General features: G+C 32.4%; 1 protein-coding gene across 1 annotated transcript in view; it reads right to left on the reverse strand.

Annotated features, from left to right (window-relative positions):
- Positions 1-331: 331 nt before the first annotated feature.
- LOC129233638 (60S ribosomal protein L10a-like) overlaps positions 332-21629 on the reverse strand; it is a 30949-nt gene continuing 9651 nt past the window's right edge. Inside the window, 3 exon segments of the mRNA XM_054867612.1 lie at positions 332-388; positions 390-503; positions 11628-11800. Coding sequence (XP_054723587.1) covers positions 332-388; positions 390-503; positions 11628-11800 — 344 coding nt within the window.

The following is a 21629-nucleotide window of genomic DNA, read 5'->3' on the forward strand; positions in this document are numbered from 1 at the left end:
CCAGAATTTTTCTTTGCTCAAAAAGTTTGGGGGTGCGACCGCTTCCTTTGCCTCTATCTAATGTTAAATTTCACTGGTCTGGATTTATCTGAATGTATATGCTTCTTAATTTAACAATAACTATTTCCACTCTCTTGGTAATCGTCAAATTGAGGTTTATGATTGAGGTCTAAATCATTGGTTTGTCAAACGGAAAACTTGCATGTTATAAGGTACATAATTTGTTCATTAGACCGACCCCCCTCCCCAAACCAACATATAAGCTTTGTTGCAGAAAAGAAAGAAACTGATGTCGATATACTTGTTTTATTTTCACAAAATACTTGTGAATTTAATACAATCGCAAAGCTGTTCCCATTGTACTTTTTACATGTAAAGATCTTATATTTTTGCCAATTCTTCTTGAGCAGGGACACGAGAAAATTGATTGCAAGATTTAGATTCTGAGCCAGTTCATCTTGAGTCATAGTGACATGCCCAACTGCAACTGCTAAACAGAGAACCTAAAAACAAATTGCGCATAAATAGGGATAATGTAAGTATTATTAGAAATTACATTGGCTGACCTAATTTGAAAGAAACAGTTACTTTATAACTTAAACCAGGCATCTCAATACACTGATGCAATCAGCTCAAAAGCATTCATATGTATAACTATCATGCTAATTCAATTTTGTGGCCTATGTGTGATTATCATTTTTTAGTAAAAAAATGAATTCGTGCAAAGGCCAATTGTAATATCCCTCCTGGAATAATCAACATTACAACTGTGCTAATATTGAGAATAGAGGAGGAAAATCATTTAAGTCAGAACTTTCAGTAGTGTAGATTGACTGAACAGTAAACCCTTAAGTAGTAGAATAGAACTCAAATTATCCAAATCAAATGGGAATCGACCCTATTCGGAAAATTTTGATTCTTTTTAAAAATATAAACAAATGTTGCACAATACTGTAAATGAAAGTGGAAAGACGAGCTTGGGTCGACGTAATATAACATTTCAAATTGCAGCAGGTGTAATAGTATATTTTGCTAACTTTGCGAGCAATTCGGATAATTGGAGTTCTACTTTACTTCAAATATTTTAAATAGATATTTTAGTAAGTATAATGAACAAAATGCTCTCAGAGAAGAATTTTCTGTCACATGATTAATCAGATAATACATGCAGTTTTTTAACACATCACAGAGCATTCTGAGTAAAGGAGTGTCTTCTAAAATCTTCAAAGATTCACACGTTTCTCATTCCAAAATAGAATTCAAAATAAAGCACCTCGTTTTTCCACTAACAGGGCCTTTTTTTAAAAAAAAAAAAGCATACAATTTTTATAAGCATACCAAGACAAAATTTAAAGCTATATAAGCTCGTCGCTTAACAAGTCCAAAATAATATTAATTACTTTTTAGATCTGAGTTTTCAAACATTATAATAATTGTTGCAAGAATAACAAGTAATAGTGAAAGAACAGAAGTAATGTAGTTATTCTTATATAACTAATTGACATATTTATGCAAAACAGATGAAACCATTTGACATTCATTCATAGGGAGCTTTTCTCTAATCAAGATCATAGGTTTTAATGAATGAATTCAGCATTTTAACAATAAAAAAATTAAGATATTTGCTTAAGTACACAAGTTATTTCAAATGATTTAATTATGTAACGAAAAAAAATCTGAGAAAAATAAAGAAAAAAAAAAGCAATTAGACAATTTCATAATATATAAAAGAATACAACTTGGTTATAAAATTAAAGAATCACTTAAGTCTGAAGAAAACCTTTATAATCTGCGGTGACAACAAATAGTATAACGGCAAAAAACAAAGTTTTTTTATTGAAAGTTCAATTTTAGCAATTAAAATTAAAAACGGAAAGAAGTAATAACTTTTAAGATTTTACAGTATTAATTCAAAAACCAAAGATTTCTTCTTGAAATCGTGATTACAGTACGCTAATTACTTTGAGACAATGGAATAAAGGCACAGAAGCTAAGGCATTAATGAAGGCTTCGTCTTTGCCTTTATGGTTGTTTATTTTACGTAGCAGGCATTGAAAGCGTTAAAGGAAATTTCAAGCTAGGTAAAATAATCAAACTAACAGACACAGAAGCAATCTTCGGAAGTTCATCCTATGGTAAATAAGTAAGATTCAATACATTGACGTTGAGGGAAAAAAATGCACAAATATGCGGCAGTGTATAATTGCACTTCATTAATTTTACTTTTTTTTTTTAACAAATAATTGGCGGAAAATGCGTAGGGAATTAGGATACTTAATTCTGTAAAGCAAAAAAAAAATTTTTTTCTTCATAAAATCAATTTCCTCTGATTTTTTGTTATTTTTTCAAAATTCCCTGATATTTCCCTGATCTGTCGCCACCCTGTTTTATATTGCGATGTACAGTTGAAAGTGAGTAGCATACTACTATGACATTAGAATGTTTTGTGTAATTATATTTACTGCTTTCAAAATATTAATTTGCGTACCTCGAAATAGGGAGAACAACTTGCAGGGTTGCCAACCTTGGAGAAACAATTTGAGGAGCATCTGTGGTGATTGAGGAGCATTTTGAAGTAATAAAACAGCTTTAAACATAATGCAATGAGTATAGGGGAGGGTGGCCTAAAGTGGGTAGGCCCTTTGTATGCCCCCCCCCCCCACGATGTATAAGCGACGACATATACGTTCGTTGTGTTCACATGAACACCCACAAGTTTTTTTTTATCAGTCCCAGCAAACTAGCAGTGAAGCCGCATGGCGCGACCAGGCTTAAAATAAAAAAATATGACCAGCTAATTTTTTTTTAATTGTAAATAATATCACGTTATTCTGACACCATCCACTTACAAACTGTGATTGTGTGCTGACTTAAGATTTTCTAATTCAATAGGATTAGTATGACTTTAATGAGTATAACTTACGCTTGCCCGGGAAATGCGGAACAAAATAATTTTTTTGCGGAGCAGTTGGCAACCCTAAACTTGTAGCCCAAAAAAATTATATTACAGAAATCTGTTTTTATGCATTCAAGATTTAGTTTTTTTAAATAATTAAATACTCCTTCAAAGTTTAGTTGTTCATGTTCAAAATTGTTGCCAATGTGTGATTTTCAATCCCTATTAAAAGGAATGAATTCGTGCAAAGGCCTGTGTTAATGTCCCTCCTGGAATAAGCAACATCAAAATTTTAATAATGCTGAGAATAAAGGAGGATATCTAGGACATAAATTTATTACTTGAAAAACTCAAACTAACTTTAAAAAATGAAACTTCAGAACTTTCATAGTAAACAGACCTAGTTTTTAAATTTATAGATTTAAGACAAGCAAAACCAAACTATGAATATCTTTCTTTGACGCATCTTTTTGCCAACCATGGTTAACATAGCATACGTCAGAGAGCATGTAATGATCCGTACGCCACAGTTAACACCCCTAAATGGAAATCGAAATAAAGCACATTAAAGTACTCTTAAGTTTCTGAAGAAACTACTAATTATTAAAAAGTAGAATACTAGAAGAAGAAAAAAAGAGAGCAGAGGAGTTTACAAAAATTTTGACACAGGGGTAGAAGTGACCGACTTGTCACATGTAGGACATTTTCCACAAAAAATATAGGACAAATATAGGAACATTATATGAATAATTTTGCTATGAAAAAAGAAGGAAATACATATCATATATTATTCAGTCTCATATCATTTCATTCTTATCAATGATTTTGTTTAAAAAACCTCAAACAAAATACCTTACATCTATAATGACTTTCCTGTAGTTGAAAGAATAATTATTGAAAAAAGTGTACTTTATAGACTAAATAACTGAACAAAATTTGAACAAAGCTGATTTTTATTTTCCTTCCTCACTATGACCCAAGTTCAAATTCCACTATTATTTGATTTTATATCTAAACTGAACCTTTTACCACTTCTATTAAGGGGGTCCGGGACACAAAAATCCTCAAATTTTGCAATTTTTTTTATAATTTGAAAAATTGCTCCGGTTTTTTTTCTGCTTAAGAGGACGTTTGAATCTTGTTTCTACCTTAAATAGAACGAAAGTTAGTTATTTTTGTTGCATGCATCTATTGAACGTGTACATAACTTTAAACGCGTTTTTCTCCATGATGCAATTTTCCCCGATTTCTTGCATTCAAACTCTTATCTTTTTTAAGCAATTTACTTTAATTTCTATTCGGCGAATTTGAAAAAAACGTTTACTGCAAAAATTATGATTTTTTTAAAAAAAGTATCTTCGAATTTTTCTTCAAATATTTTTTATTTTTTATTGAATCAATATTTTTAAAATCGCCGAATAAAAATTAAAGCTTAGATATTTGTGCATACTTTTTTGAAAAAAAATTGAAAATTGACCAACAATATTTTGAGTTATAACAATTTAAAGCAACCCCATTTTTTTGAAAAAAAAAAAAACTAATTAAATTTAAATAAAAAATTTTTTTTTTTCATATTTATGTTATGATATTGCTTATTAAATAAATGATGAATCAGTTCAAAACTCTAAAGTACATAATAAGAAAAATTTCAAAATGTGTCCCAGACCCCCTTAAGGGGCCGCTGGAGAGAGCCTCGGAAGTTTCGAAGTCAATGTTAAGTCTACGGGGAAGTTTCCTCTTGATTGCCAATTCGCATTTCAATATTTTGAGATAATTTTTTCTGCATAACATTCTTCACAGCAGTACAAATAACGCGTCCTTTTTTAATTTTTCATTTTCTGTTAAAATTTAATATTAAATGGCTGTTAAATTTATGAGTTGACAAAAGAAGAGGTGCTTTCTGTTTAAACGCTTCACAAATGCTCAAGATCTAACATTTGCTCAAATTGAAAAACTACGCGTTATTCTTGAAAGTTTGGGCTTTTCAGGGATATCTTTCTTTTAATCATACTCAAATTAGGATAAGAGTAATTGGGAGGAGAAAACTGGAAAATTTTGAAAAATTGACGAATTTCCGTGTTAACCACGCCTCTTGCCGGTGACAATAGAGAAAGAGGGGACAGCTTCTTTATCCCCTGTTGGGGTGGGGCAAGGAGATAGTCTTCAGGGTAATAAAAGACATGTGTTTAGGGGGAGGGGATGATAGCAATTAAGGGTTGAATGAGCTACAATAATCTAATACTGTACGGAGCTGTAGATTGCGTAGAATGTAAGAATAAAGAAAATGTAAAAATGTATTATTCATGCGTGTGTTACTTTAAAATAATACATGTGTATGTAGTTTTTATACGTTTTTTCAATTTCAAAAAAATCTTCTAACTTTCTCAAAATGTCTTTTAGCAAAAAAAATCTTGCATTTAAATGCTTTTTCCCATCGTTCAAAAATGGTTGAAAACAGTAAAGACTAACTCATTGTAAAACTAAAGTTTCTTTTTCTTTCAAATCGTAATTTCTCTCTCTCTCTAGCGGCAATGAAAGTTTCCTTTCCTAACTCAACGAGCCGATTCTAGAAGTCTCCTGTCTTATATCAAAGCAAAGGGTCTTCCTAAAATCCCCGGGGTGACCGCAGGCGTACTAAATAGTAAACAAGTCAAAGCAACAAGGGGAAACCTCAACCCCTGAAGGTTGTCCATTATTGGGATGGCAGCTAATAAATAACATGTGAGGGGGGTCCTAGATGCAGTGTCAATTCCTTTTCTGATTGGATGCTCGCCTGCCAATCATGTGAGCTTAGCACATGCCTTCTCGCCGTGTCGAAAAAGGATCTGAAGTGAAGCGGTGGGCAAATTTCAAATTAGACCTCTCTCCAGCGGCCCCTTAAGAACAATCAGAGCTTGAGGATTATCCTCCTGACGTTTTCCAGAGTTTTCTTTACGCTTGAATGTTTTAGCATGCTGCCTCAAATGGTTGCAAAATGACAAACAGTTGCAAAATGGCACATGCACCACAAGTTGTACAATTAATGTCCTCCTGGTTCAATCACTCCACACGAAATTGTGTTAAACAATGCGATTTCGCCATTATAATTCCACTTAATACAACAAACTACGTTTTAACGTCATAAGGAACTAACATTCGAGGATCCCAAAATTTTACAAAAAGAAAAGATTGCAAAAAGAATTAGAAAATTCCAATTAGAAAAATGCACTGAACACAAAAATATACCAACGATTTGATTTGATTTATGGTAACACACATTGGGGTATATAGCTATTCTCAGCGGATAAGATTTTACCTCTAATAATCCACAACCTTTTTCCATATTTTATTTTAAGGTTCTACGTTACACAGGAATAAAAGAACACTGATGGCTACAGACGGGAATCGAACCTGCTCCTCTCTGCTTACAAAGCAAGTTAACGAAACCACAAGACCACCAAGGCCCCTATACCAACAAAAACCCCCCATGATGGAAAACAAAACAAACGGCTGTTGCCCCCCAAAAGAAAAATTCTAAAACCAACTTCAGTCTTAGTTCTTGAAACTCCACCAACTATAGAGTGATGTCACATTGCTATAGCCAATGAGAGAAGATGCCTGTTGCAGGATTTAGTCAGTTGCGTTTAATTTGAAATTCGTTCGGGCACGTACTTTCGGCGAAAAATCCAATGTCAGAAAGTTTATTTACTATTCTTTTTAAAAGATTTATAGGGTAAAAAAAATAGGACATTTTTGAAAAATATAGGACAGTTTTGATGCTTTTTTTGAAAATACAGGAAATATAGGATATATAGGACTACTTCGACCCCTGTTGACAGGAAAACAACTGTGCACAACTGCAAATTTTTACTGTGAGTATTTGTGCAATTGCTTGAGAAAACAAAAAGCAACTTTAGTTTTTGCAAAAGGAAAGGAAACAGAAAAATGAAAGCAGGGAGAGCTTCTTGAAAGTAGTCTAATACTGATTTTGAAAAGAAAAAAAATCAATTAAAATTATTCAAAGTAACCTTAGTAATTCAGTGAAGTGTTAATATTCAAAAAGAAATAAACAATGGGATTTGAAATAATAGAGAAAGAGATGCTTAAAAAAAAAAGATTTTAAGGACTTGCTGAAAAAATCTAAAATTAAGTACCTTGTCTAAATAATAAAGAATTTTTGTTAAATTTAGGACTTGAAAGGACTTTCAATTAAGGATGTTAAACTAACAGGGGTCTGTCCAGGATTTTTCACAGGGTCCGTTTTTTGTGAAAAATCAAATAATTTTGTGAAAAATGAATTAATTTTGTGAAAAATCAAAAAATTTCGCAAATTTTTTTTTTTTTTTTTTTTTTTTGTTAAAACGAAATTTTAGAATTTAGAGATGGCACAAACTGCATCAATTAAACTTAAAGTTGAGTGTTTTCTTCTTATATGAAGAGAAAATCATTCCGGATTTTTTTTTCTTCTGATATTTGGTGTGGGGCGGGGGGGCATCGCTTTTTCAATTATCAATATTTATCTACCATTCTGCATTATGTTAAATTATACTAGATATATTTCTGTACAGTATTTAAAATAATTGTAACAAAAATATAAATAAATAAAACAAAATTCAGAATAGGGTTCAGCATTCAACTTTTTGACCCAAGATACTCTTAAAAAGCACGAAATTTCGTTTCTAACTTATAAATTCCGTGATTTTAACAAAAATAAAAAGATATTTCAATTGTTAACCTCTTAAAGCGTAATAATCAAAAATTCGAAAAATCGGATTCCCATAGCGGATGCAAAGAGATCGCAATTCTTAAAGTGAACGGACCTTTCATCCGTTCATCAAAAGTATAAAAACGGCTTGTAAAAGAAATATTTTTGATAAAATTATTTTAAAATTGCATTTTAGAGTCCTATGATAACATATCATTAATATCTGTGAACACAGTTGACCCCCCCCCCAAAAAAATAATAATAAAATAAACCATCTATTCAGCATTTTAATTTTTGACTTATAACAGAAAATGGAATTTTGCTTTAAAAACTTGAAATGAGAGTTCTAACAGAAATAAAAAGACTTTTCATTTATTTGAATCCTAATAAAGCGAAGTTAGCTTGAAAAAAGAACAAAATATGATTCTCATATCGGATGTTAAAAAATTGCATTTTTCAAAATGTAGACATCTAAAGAAAAAAAACGGTAATTAAAAGAGTTTACTTAAAGTTAATCATCCTTGTTAGCATCGAAAAATCAAAACCCATATAATTTTCTCCCAAAATAACAATTAAACATAGCACCACTGTAAAAACTCAAATATTGACAAGCCGACAAAATGATGAGAATATTTTCTAATCTCATTATAAAGGTTCAACACCAGACGCTAAGTGGCTTACCAATGCCTTTTCAGAAAAGTTTACAACAACACCACTGCTAATTAGCTGTGATAAAACAAACAACCATTATATTTATTTGGCAGTAGCAATTATCTCTTGCAGGAACATCAGAGCATGGCAAGAGTGCCGATTTTTTTTTTCTTCAAAATTAGCCGATTTTGTATAAGCTGATCCCCCTAATTTGACTTAAAAAAAGGTTTCAAAAATTATCGGTTTATACACAGAAATATGCGGTTTATACACAGAAATATGAGTTATTTTGCTTTCAGATTGGCTCTTTCAATAAACAATTTGTGACAGATCGGATCTTGTTTATCAGAATTTTGTGAAGGGTCCGTTTTGTTTGATCGCGATTTTGTGAAAGGTCCGTTTTGTTTGATCGGATTTTTGTGAAGGGTCCGTTAACGGACCCAAATATCCTCTGGCCAGACCCCTGACTAATGCAGTTAAATATTTCCTTTTTTACAAACAGTGCAGGGCCAAGTCACATCTGTTTGAATTGACTGTCAGACAGCTGATTATTTTATTTCGCTAGCAGCAGGCCTTGATGTACAAGTTTAGTAAGCTATAGCTTAGGGCACCCACTTTGTTAGAGACCCCGGAAATTATTATGATTTGTTCCAAAAAAAAAAAGCAAAGTATTTGAAAATATAAATTTTATTTTCTAGTGCTTGAAGACCTTGAAAAGTGTGGCTACAAACCACAAATGGAGAAAAAATGCCAATATATGTCAAATTCACCTCCTTGCTATATCCTGCACCAGAAATGTAAAAACCTTGGTTCTCACGTTTCTGAAACATATTACAAATGTTTGTGACTCACATGTTTCATATCTTGCTATTTACTGGTTTTATCTTACTTCTGCATATTGTTAATATGTTATCACTGGGGGGGGGGGGGAAACCTACCTCAATTCCTTTTTATTTTCTGCCTCACTGAAGAAAAGTTGTTACGAAAAATCTAGTTTCTTTTTTCTTTCAAAGTTAGAACATGACTAAAAATGTACAATCAAATACTAAAATATCAGAGACTGGAAAGTTAATGAAGTGCATCAATTAATTTTCATTGTTCTAGAATTCTTGAAAATAATTTGTTGCATTTGTTGGTGGGTTGGAGGGGTATTTAAAATCTAATTGTAACAAAAACCAATGTGAGCAAGTAACAATGCATTTTCTTTTACTGTGAATAGAGACGTACCGAGTAGCACTGTGGCCGAGTAGCCGAGTACTCGGCCTTTCACTACTCAGCCGAGTTCCAAGTACCAATTATGCTTTAAGAAGAACCACTGACACACATGTGATGAATTTTGAACTTATTGAAATAGTAGTATAAACCTCCTTGTCCATATAATAGTTTTTAAAACTAAATTCCCGCTGAAATTTAATTACGCATTATATATATACAATTTTGTTTGTGTCAAAAATTTTACAAAAAATAATTTTTTAAATTAAAAATAAATAAATAAAAGGTATGATTAATCAAGTTGGAATTAAAACAAATTACAGTAAAATCCCTCTAATGCGGACACTAACAGGACAAATTTTTTTCCTGCAATATAGAGGTGTCCGCAGGACAGGGATTTAATAATGTTATTTGCATTGGAACTGGGGAATTAAAAATTGTCCGCATAAGAGGGGTGTCCGTTAGGAAGGGTTTCACTGTATACCAATCAATTATAGTTCTAATCTGCCAAACATAAATAATTTTTAAAAGCAGATAAAACAAATGTGCAGGAACACTCCAGACGCGTGTTTCTGCCCCCCCCCCCACCCGTTACAAGGAACGTCTTTTTCAGTGCATAACATGTGAGCTAAAGAATGTAAAGACATTCAACAAAAAAATAGGACTTTTGTCGGATGCCTTTAAATCTACGAGCCCCCATTTTGTGCATTGAAAAAGGAATTCTTTGTAATGCCAAAACACGTGTCTGCAGAGTTCCTGCACTGTACTTTTAAGGTTGTTTTATTTTTTAAGCAAAGGTATTTTTACATTTTTTATAACTAATTTTTGTTTGTAGCAAAAATCCATTTTTAATATAAAAATTCCATATTTTCTATACTTTCATTTCTTGCGTAATTTTTAATAAATAAGTTATATTAACTTTGGGGACATTAAAATAAAGAGTTATTCCATTGAAGCATTACAAACTTCATTATTCTCAAAATTTAAATTTGACTTATAAATTTTAATTGTAAATGATTGCAGAATATAATGCTTGCTCTTTTTTTATAAATTTTAGTATCTGTCTTGGACAATATTCAATTTTTTGCAACTACTCGGTATTGGCCGAGTATCTGATCAGAATTTGGCCGAGTACCGAGTACTCGGCAAATTGGCCGAGTACCGAGTAGTTACCGAGTACTCGGTACATCTCTAACTGTGAATTATCATAATTTGCGAAAATTATCTTTCCAACTACATCTTATCAGGCTTCAAAACGCAGAATTTTATATCTATTTTTCAAAATGTCCTCCGGGTGAGAAGCTTCGGGACCCTCTACAACTGGGGATATTCTATGCTTCACGCTAAGAGAATCCTCCCTCTCTTGATACCATTCCCCCTAAGGTCAATCTAAAAAGGACATCAGGGAAAACAAAACACGATAAAAAAGCAAAAGTATTGCTGTATGAACCAAAGGAAAGAGACACAGTAAAGGAGAAAAAAAATGCCTCTTACACCACCGGGAGAATTGTTTAAACTACAAAGGGGCCCCATACCTGAAATAGCTTAGGTCCCCGTTAAATCCGGCTCCGACTAGTAGTCACTTCTTCTGCGTGTTATAACGTCATTGCAAAGAAACTAGAAGGTTAACTGGCATTCTGTGTCGCTAAGAAGAACGCACTCTCCTAACCTTACACGTGCTACATTTTTATCACATTCCATATTAAGTAGCAAGAGATATTTGCCTTACAGGGAATTTTTTTGTATCACTTTAAAAATAAGGAGAAATCTGATAAAATATGGTATGACTACATGTTCTGCCAGAACCGTAGAAGGTCCTTCTCATACACACAAGATTTTAGTACACCCAATGAAAGATTATTCACACAGAACATCAAATATGATTAAATTGATAATAATGTTAAGTGCAAAACTGTCTATGATTGGAACCATAGCTCAATGAGCAACTTTTTATTGGATAGCTTGAACTATTTCACAAAAACTAAAAATTTCAAAGATGGACTCATTATTTTGAAAATAAAAAAATAGCAAACCGACAGACAGTTTGAGCTTAATCTGTGAGACAGACAAGATTAGGTTTTAAAAATGTTACGTAAAAATTAAAACATAATATTAATGATTACATAAGTTGGCAGGAGGATTATTGTAAAAGCAAAAGAGTAGGTATGCCAGCGATTTACATACCTTCTTCATTTGAAATTTAATGGTAGCTTTCACTTCATCTATCTTTGCCATCATAGATTCATTGTGAGTCAGCAGAGAAGGAAACTTTCCAGCCTTGTTTAAACCGGGACCCAGCAATCTTGGAATTTGTTTAATAAGAGACTCAGATGCAAGGAAGGCATCATATTTCTTTGCTGGGAAAAAAAAAAACATACACATTAATTTTCAGTATTTCTAGGTCATCCAAGAATAACATGTACTAATATTGAATCACTTAATAGTGATATTTCCCACATCTTAATCATAAGGTAGCTATTGCTTAAACAGTCTCTTGAAAATTTGAGTCTCATAAGTGCAAGGGTTTGCTTAGACATTCTTATTTCATATTTTAGAGTATTTTTTAATAATTAAAAATAATTTGTATTAAAATCTGAAAAGAAATACTTTTCTTTTATTGCAATTTAACTACGTAGAGTATTTAAAAGGTATTGAAAGGCGGGGTGTTAAGAATCAGGCTAGAAAAATCTTAAAAATTTTACATGCCTTACCGGGCATGTTTGTCTAAAGAAGACATGACTTAATAAAGGTTTTATAGTCCCAGTTCCTTTTACAGGGGTCTGTCCAGGATTTTTCACAGGGTCCGTTTTTTGTGAAAAAATCAAATAATTTTGCAAAAAAAAACAATTTTTTTTTTTTTGTAAAAACGTAAGTTTAGACTTTTGAGATGGTGGGAACAGAATCAGACACTTAAAGTTGAGTGTTTTCTCTCTTTTCTGTTAAGAATATCATTCTTGAGTGTTTTTCTAGTATTTGGGGAGAGGGGGGGGAGGCATCGCTCCCTGGAAGATGGGCACCCCTCAAGTATCAATATTTATCTACCATTCTACATCATGTTTAATTATACTAAAAATGTTATTTGTATAGTATTTAAAATAACTAAGAAAAAAATTCAGGCAGGGGTCCAGAATTTAACGTTTTAACCCAAGACACTGTTTAAGAGCAGAGTTTCGTTCAAACCTTATAAACTCTTACAGAAATAAAAAAAAATTTTTTTGTTTTGTTTACCTCTTAACTAAGCGTACTAAACATCGAAAATTCGAAAAATCAGATTTCCACAGCGGATGCAGAGATTGCAATCCTTAAAGTGAAGGCATTAAAAGTATAAAAACGGCTTGTAAAATTTTTTTTTGATAACATTTTTGAATTGCATTTTAGAGTCCTATGATAAACATATCATTAATATCTGGATACAGTTGAAGGAAAAATAAGTAAATTAATAAAATAAACCATTGATTCAGCATTTTAATTATTGACTCATAAAAGAAAATGGAATTCCACTTTAAAAACTTGAAATAAAAATTTGTTACAAAAATAGATTTTTCATTTATTTGCATCCTAATAAAGCGAAGTTACTGGCTTGAAAAAAAGAACAAAATATGATTCTCATATCGGACGTAAAAAGATTGCGTTTTTCAAAATGCAGGCATCTATAGAAAAAAAAAAAAGGTAAATAAAAGTTTATTTAAAGTTAATTTTCCTTTTTAGCATTGAAAAACCAAACCCATATAACTTTCTTCCAAAATAACAGTTTAACATTGCACCACCAGACACTAAGTGGGGATAAACAGTTAAACATCGCACCATCAGACACAAAGTGGTGATAAGTTTGAATTTTGTAACCCTATCTGAAGCGATCACCCCCCCCCACCCCTACTATCTCAGTTTTAAGTTCCTTTCACTGTACATTATTGAAGATTAAATCATGAGTGGGGAGAAAAGTGCTTATTACGCCTATTCAGAGAATATTGAAGCTTTTTCAAAGTTTACAACAACATCGCTGCATAAAACAAACAAGCAAAATTATAAACTAAATTGACTTTCAGCTGTTAATTTCTTTCAAAGAAACCAACAATAGGCATTATATTTATGGGCCTTAATGATTATTTATGGCTTGCAGAAGCATCACAAGAGTGCCGTTTTTTTTTTTCTTTTGAAAAATTAGCCGATTTTGTACAAGTTGATTTCTCTAATTTAACTTTAAAAAAGATTCCAAACATTATCGTTTTTATACAGGAAATATGCTGTATTATTTTAATTTGAGATTTGCTCTTTCAATAAACAATTTGTGAAAGATCCGTTTTTGCTTATCAGAATTTTGTGAAGGGTCCGTTTTGGTTGATCGATTTTTGTGAAGGGTCAGTTAACGGACCTAAATTTGCTCTGGCCAGACCCGTTTTATTATATATTAATAAAAAACATAATTTGTCGCATAGCATAATTGAACAGCTTTATATTTGAATTAAGACACATATTTCAATAATGTATTGCAATGCAAGTAATGTCGCATTCATGCCGTATGAGAATTTTTACATACTCCAGACAAGTTGGGCAGTACAATTTGTGAGCCCTGGATAAAAACACCCCTAAGAGGCCAGAAACATTTACAGCAGGGTTTCCGCTATGGTCGCATTTCTCGCAAAATGTGAAACTACTATTCAAATTGCGAAAGCTTTTACAAATCATATCTAACATGCATAAACTGTTATTAAGTTGAACAATATTTCGTCTTAATGGGCATTTTATCCCCCCAATAAATACATTATTGGGGGTTTTCAGAAAAAAAGTTTGCTCCCTCAATATCAAGAACAATTCTGCATTTTTCATTTCAAATTTTTAAAAGATATCACATAATGTGCATTTATTTCTTCAAAGATGTCAAGCCAGAATTTTAGCATTCTGCCAAAGACTTTTCCCCCAATTTTAGTTTTTTTGCTAAAGAATTTTTAAACTTGGCTTAAACGCTGATTTACAGACATCAATGTATTACAAGCTTTCGAAGCAATATCTTACGAAAGACAAATTTTTCGTGAAGACAAATGCCAAAATCTTTGCATGAGTTTCTGAAAATTAGCCCTGCAAATTCACTCCAAAAGTAACACTAATTCCTTCAAAATCACCACCAAGTGCCAATGTTAGAGGAAATGTTTTGAATTATTGTAGCCCATACATTGGTCTAATTCATACTTTTTTCATTAAAAGAAAAAGCAAAACCATAACATGCTTTAAAGCACTCCTGATACATAAAACCAACAAAAGCAACAGATTGTCTTAAGTCAACTTAACAAGCGCATAAATTTTTTTTATATCTGACACCAGTGACGTATGGAGCTGTATGACAACATTATTTCAGAAAGAAATATCTGAATTTATAATATTGTTCATTTTCTTATAGCACTAAATTTGAACCCTACATGTACATAAGGATACATTAGGAGGGAATATGTGCAAAATTCATTACTATTCCGAATACAATATAACTTCAGATAGTATGATATAAGAGTTCGAGGACAAGTTGTATAAAACCTTACCCTGAATAGTTCACATTACCGAAGTACATATATCTACAAAATAGTCACCTTTAACGACTATGCACTTATGCCAACGTTCGTATGGCTTTTACATACTTGCCAACTTTTGAAAATTGGCATCAGTAAAACTTTTCCGTGAACAACATACCTCCTCGAAACAATAATGAAGCAATTTTAATCTGTGTTAAATACATAAGTTTTACCTTTGTATGATAGTGGAAATGTCCAACACTATTATGCATCATATTTTTATTCAAGAATTTTTGTTAAAATATTTTCCCTAGCATGAATTTTATTATGATAAAAAAATAAAAAAAAATTCATGCAAAGAGTTAAGTGATAAAAAATACAATACCAAAAAAGTTTCATTGTCCAACTAAACACATGTTAAATAAGTGGTAATAAATGGATAACTAGAATAGCTTTTTGTAATACTTACCACCAAAAATTTTTATTTTGATGTCAAATGATTCTTTTTTCGATTGACATACTTTTCATTTATGTACAGTGCACTTTCTGCAGAATGCAAAAACCTTTTAAACATGTTTTTCTTCTAGATTGTTTTTAAACATTCTCTTTCAATTTTATATATTTTTTAGTTACTTTTATGATTATTTTAGTTACTCATTTATTTTTTGTGAAGTTCTTTGAAAGTAAGAGTTATTAAAAGACACCAATTATGCATGGGGAAAACAGGGATTTAATTGTTTACAAGCTGTACAACGACATTACAAACCACAAGGCAAGACGATTATAAGTAGTTTCATTCAACTTCAACTTATATACACAATAAACAAATAGTGATATGTTCCAAAATTGCTCATAAAAACTTAATAAACTGAAAATGAGGAAACATAAATAAATTAATAAATAGCAAAACATTCATTCGTCAGAACAGGAGACTGCTGAAGATGTAAGTGAAGCTGATGTAGCTTTTTTAGCTTTCTTTAACATTTCTTCACTAAACTTCTGCTCGAAACAAGGTTTTACATTTTTTGTTTTTAAAATTAATAAACTTTCCAATGTCTGGTTAGACATGAGAGATCGGCATTCAGTTCGATTTTTTCGGACTAAGCTGAAGATTCTTTCACACTCAGCATTTGAATGGGGAATGAGCAAGATGTTAAGCATTATTTTGGATATCTTAGCAAATTTCATATGACCATCAGCACCTCTGATTTTACTCACTTCAGCCCACTGTGCATCAATTCGATCATGAGTTTCAGTAATGAATGAGGTATCTTCAAGCTGAAGCTGAGAGAATTCAATTTCCAACTCATCTATCTTTTTGTCTTGACATTCATTGCTATCAACTTTTAAAAAACATGGAAACAAATCTATAAAATATTTAATAGAATTAAAACTTGCATTTTCAATATTTTTCAAGTTTGCAACTTCAGCATTCTCAAGAACCTTGCTTTTAATCGGAAATTTCTTCACTATATAATCACAGGCTGTCACTAGGTACTTAACAGCGGCAGCATAAAATAAGTTTTGCTCTTCCTGTGATAGCTTTGAAACAATATTTGATGTTGCAGTACCAATCACCAAATTCTCCTTATCTTTATGACAGGATGGATTGTGAAAATTTACGTCAGTCAAACACTTTCCTTTAATTCCTGATGGTCTTAGAAATTTTGAGAGAAGCTCTTTTAGAAGATCCAGCAAAAGCCCTCTAAGTCGATGTATTTGTGGCGAAGATGATTGTAAAAGAACATTGGTTTTTTCAAATATGGGTATGATGCTTAAAAGGAACAAACAATATGCCTTGTTTAAATCTGATGATAAAAACAAGAAAATTTTTTCTTCTCTTGTCAAAACTGTATTTAATCCCGTCTTCTTTTTCTTTTTTGGCTTCATCTCTGAAGATTCATTTTTTCTTTTGATAGATTTCTTTTTGTGTTCCTTATTTTTCAAAGAATCATTCAGTTTCTTCTTACTTACTCTTTCCTCTTCCTTTAAAACTTTTTTTCCATGCTCTTTTTTTTCAGGCTCCATTTTTTTTTCAGCAAGTTTGGGTATTTTGTAAAAAGACATGGATGAGGACAAACTGCAAGATTTTGAATTTACTACCTCTTTAAAAAAAACTTGTCAGTGGCTCCCATTGGTTCACAACACGGGTCAAACTTCGCCCAAGAGAAAGCCACCGTTTACATACATGCTTAAGTATTTTCTGAGCATCCTTATTATAAAGTTCTTGAAACTGCTGAAGTCCTTCTTTGCGGTTAGCACTTCTCTTCATGTAATAGTAAATGTCAATAAGAACTTCATCAACATTTACTGGCGAAGATTCTGCACCTTTCTCTGAAGCCAGATTTATTAAATGGCAGCAACATCTAGCAGAAATGATATTTTCATTCTTTTTTTTTAAAAAAGAAATGACACCAAGCTTCTCCCCTTGCATGACATTGGCATTATCTGCGCCGAATGAAACGCAATGTTCAAGAGGAATTTCAAACTTTTGAAATTCTGCTATAATCAGGGAACTGATATTTTCTCCAGTTGAATGTCCTACTAAATTTGGCAATGACAACAATGTGTTTTCAATCTGCCCCAAAGTGGAATTAAAAAAAGTCACTACAATAGGATATAGTTTGAAGTCTGATTCATGACTCCCGTCACAAGCGGCAGAAAAGGGTTCTTTCTTTAGAATTTCCACGATTTCGGAACTTCTGTCACGTGCCATTTCTTGCACAATCGCAGTTGTTTTGGTTTTTGCACAGCCATAGCGTTTCGCAATTTCACATTTAGGAAACATTTGCCGAAAAAGAGGACCAGCATGACTCGCTGCATTTAATGGAACATTATGCTCGACCAAAAACGATGTAAATAAAAGCTCCGCACGCGTAACTTCTGGTAGTAGATCACTCGAATTTTTCAGGAATGAAGTTAGTTTGGGCATGTTTTCCGAGCACTTAACATTTTCTTTGTGCTTTGGACCATTAACATGTCGAAATACATCATTTCTTCCTCCATGTGCAATGTTGAAATCACTTCTGCATACATCGCAAAAGGCAAATTTTTCACCTTTATTCGATTTTTTAATCGACAGAAATTCTTTACTATACTCTCCCTTAAAACTCTGATGGTAACTTTTACCCGATTTAGCACTCATGTTCTTGATAGTAACAAATTATGTAGAATTTTCCATATATTAATAAAAGATCAAAAATAACAAACAACACACAACGAACCAACACGCGGTCGGAAAGTCAGAAGTAGAAGTTTTTTTTTTTTCCCAATGGGAGAAAACATTTCTTGTCTTGCCTGTATAGGGAACCGGCTGTACGGTCTGCAATTCAAACCAATCACAAGCTGCTGCCAGCCGTTAGCCGCGCCTATTCCGTGACGTCGGGATGCAGCGCATGACACACACGATGCAGATCGTCGCCGTTGGAGATAAGCGATAGAATTCCCTTCCCCCCTTCTTTGATTGCGCATTTAAGATTAGATTTCCGTAAAAACATCATATCAATCCGTAATCAGTAAAATTCTGAGAATATCCGTAATTGGCAAGTATGCTTTTAGGACTCCTGGAACACATTTGTCACAAAATTCTGTAAGGCCTCTTGCGCTGCTGCTTCAACTTCATCGTGGGGAAGAAGTCGACTTTCATGTTGAGGATGCACTGTTTGATTGGTCAATACTCTGATATGACAAACAAATAACGTAACGTTTCGTTGGACTTAGTTCCGTGTGACTTTTACCTGTTCTCAGCAAAAAAACATTTGCATGGGCGCCCCTTTCTTTCGTCAGGAGAAGATAAAACTGCATCACAGAAGGTAGCGAAAGAGTGGCTTCCAGAAGTGTTTCTAAAAGTTATATGAATGCCAGCAGAGATACATAGTCCCTCAAGGTGACCTTTTGAAGGTGGATGTGCTTCGGTAATGTGAACTATTCTGGGTAAGTTTTGATAGTACAGCTTGTCCCTCGAACTTTTGGATCGTACTACAAACAATCTGTACAGGATGTAGTTATGCAAAACAGTCCAAAAAAAAGAAAGAAAAACAACGAGACTGTTCAGTAACCAATTGATTTGTTTTCTTTTTTAATTGAACATATAACTAAGATTTAAGTAATATTGTAATAATGCATGGATTTAGGTACACTAAAGAGTTAAATTAAACAAAAAAGATAACAGATAAATTACAATATTAAATCATAACAGGAATATTTTTATACTTATTTAAAGTTTATGAACAGAAAAGTTTGTATTTTTCATAAAAGCTGTAACAGTGACACAAATTTTATGGAAAAAAGAAATAGCCATGAAAAGAGCGAGGTTCTTAAAACGCAACCAAAATAAACAAACTCAATATTTACACCAAGTTAATCACTGAACACATATACTACTTGATCTGATGTTTGCACACGCAATATTGAACAATTTGATTGTTCAATCTTTATTGAAGCACTAGAAACAAGTTCAAATTAAATTTTTCAATTTAACAATAATTTTCTGAAATTTAAAAAAAAAATGCATAATAGAAAATCTTTGAAACTTTTCTACAACATATTAAAAATATGATGAAAACAAAAATAACTTATTCATTGATTTTACTAAATACATAAAAATAGTTACAACAGAAAAAAAAAATCGATCGCTATTAATGATGCAAAAAAGATGGCTCATTACAAAATATAGGTGAAGCAAGTATAAGAAATATGCAAAATGAACCCTTTAACACTTGTATTAAGAACAAACAGAGCTTGAGAAGGATCCTCTTGACGTTTTTCAGAGTTCTTTATGTTTGAATGTTTTAGCATGCTGCCTCAATTGCGAAAATCCACAATTGCTTATGGGCACTGAACAGTTGCAAAAATGGCAAAAAGCGGTAAAATCATCTTTTCCTTTACCATGCACCAAAATTTGTAGAATTAATGTCCTCCTGGTTCAACAACAACAAAAAACGAGAATACAGAAAATATAGGACAATTTTGATGCTTTTCTTGAAAATATAGCAAATGTAGGATTATGTAAAATACCCGGGTATTTATTTTTAGGGGTAAATACCCAGGGTATATCAGGGGTGATTGTCAGTTCATGAAAAAATACCTGAAAGTTTTAAAGCGAGACCGGGGGGGGGGGGGGGGAATCTTTGACCCTTATTAAGTGCACCTTTGCCATAGTATTAAATAGTTCTGAGTCAAAATATTGTGTGTACATGTGATTAAATTTTTAATGGGTTACAAAGTTACTTTTGAGCTGGCATTATACAAATTATCTTGACATTTATTTGTCCATCTTAAGGGATAGGTGTCCATCTTAAGGCTCTTGCAGGTATATTTGATGAGTATTATATAATTAAAAAAAAATTGCGGAGGTAGGGAGATAAAAGCATAACAAAAAGAAAAATAATAATAATTCCGGTATTTTCGGACATAAGAATACCGGAAATACGTCCGAAAATACCGGAAATTCGGTAAATACCGGAACACAATCACCCCTGGTATATACCTGGGTAAATTCCCAAAATGGGTATATACCCGGGTATTTATTTCAAAAATTTATATTCAACTAAAATACTTTTCAGTATGTATTCCCAGGGATCTGGCCAGAGGATATTTGGGTCCGTTAACGGACCCTTCACAAAAATCCGATCAACCAAAACGGACCTTTCACAAAATCCCGACCAAACAAAACGGACCTTTCACAAAATCCGGATCAAACAAAACGGACCCTTCACAAAATTCTGATAAACAAGATCGGATCTGTCACAAATTGTTTATTGAAAGAGCAAATCTGAAAGCAAAATAACGCATATTTCTGTGTATAAACTGATAATTTTTGGAACCTTTTTTTAAGTCAAATTAGAGGGATCAGCTTATACAAAATCGGCTAATTTTGAAAAAAAAAAAAAAAAAAAATCGGCACTCTTGCGATTCTCCTGCAAGCGATAAATAATTGCTACTGCCAAATAAATATCATGGTTGTTTTGTAGTAAGTTACAGGCCCTAAAGCTCCGGATGGAATAATTGAGCTGGCGGATGGAATAACTGAGCTGGCGGTGTAGTTTATAATAGTTGTTTGTTTTATCACAGCTAATTAGCAGCGGTGTTGTAAACTTTTCTGAAAAGGCATTGGTAAGCATTTTTCTCCGCTCATGATTTAACAAACAATAATAATATGTATCTGCGAAATGAACTTAGAACTGCAAAGGGATAGTAAGGGTGAGGAAAAAATATGATCGCTTCAGATAGGGTTACCAACTTCAAAATTATCACCACTTCGCTTTTGGCGTTGAACCTTTATAATGACTTGATTAGAAAATATTCTCATCATTTTGCCAGCTTGTCAATAGTTGCGTTTTTACGGTGCGGTGCGATGTTTAATTGTTATTTTGGGAGAAAATTATATGGGTTTTGATTTTTCGATGCTAACAAGGATGATTAACTTTAAATAAACTCTTTTAATTACCGTTTTTTTTTCTTTAGATGTCTACATTTTGAAATATGCAATCTTTTAACATCCGATATGAGAATCATATTTTGTTCTTTTTTCAAGCTAACTTCGCTTTATTAGGAGTCAAATAAATGAAAAGTCTCTTTATTTCTGTTAGAACTCCCATTTCAAGTTTTTAAAGCAAAATTCCATTTTCTGTTATGAGTAAAAAATGAAAATGCTGAGATGGTTTGTTTTATTTTATTTTTTGGG

The sequence above is a fragment of the Uloborus diversus genome, unplaced genomic scaffold (assembly GCF_026930045.1).
Source record: "Uloborus diversus isolate 005 unplaced genomic scaffold, Udiv.v.3.1 scaffold_571, whole genome shotgun sequence".
Lineage (NCBI taxonomy): Eukaryota > Metazoa > Arthropoda > Arachnida > Araneae > Uloboridae > Uloborus > Uloborus diversus.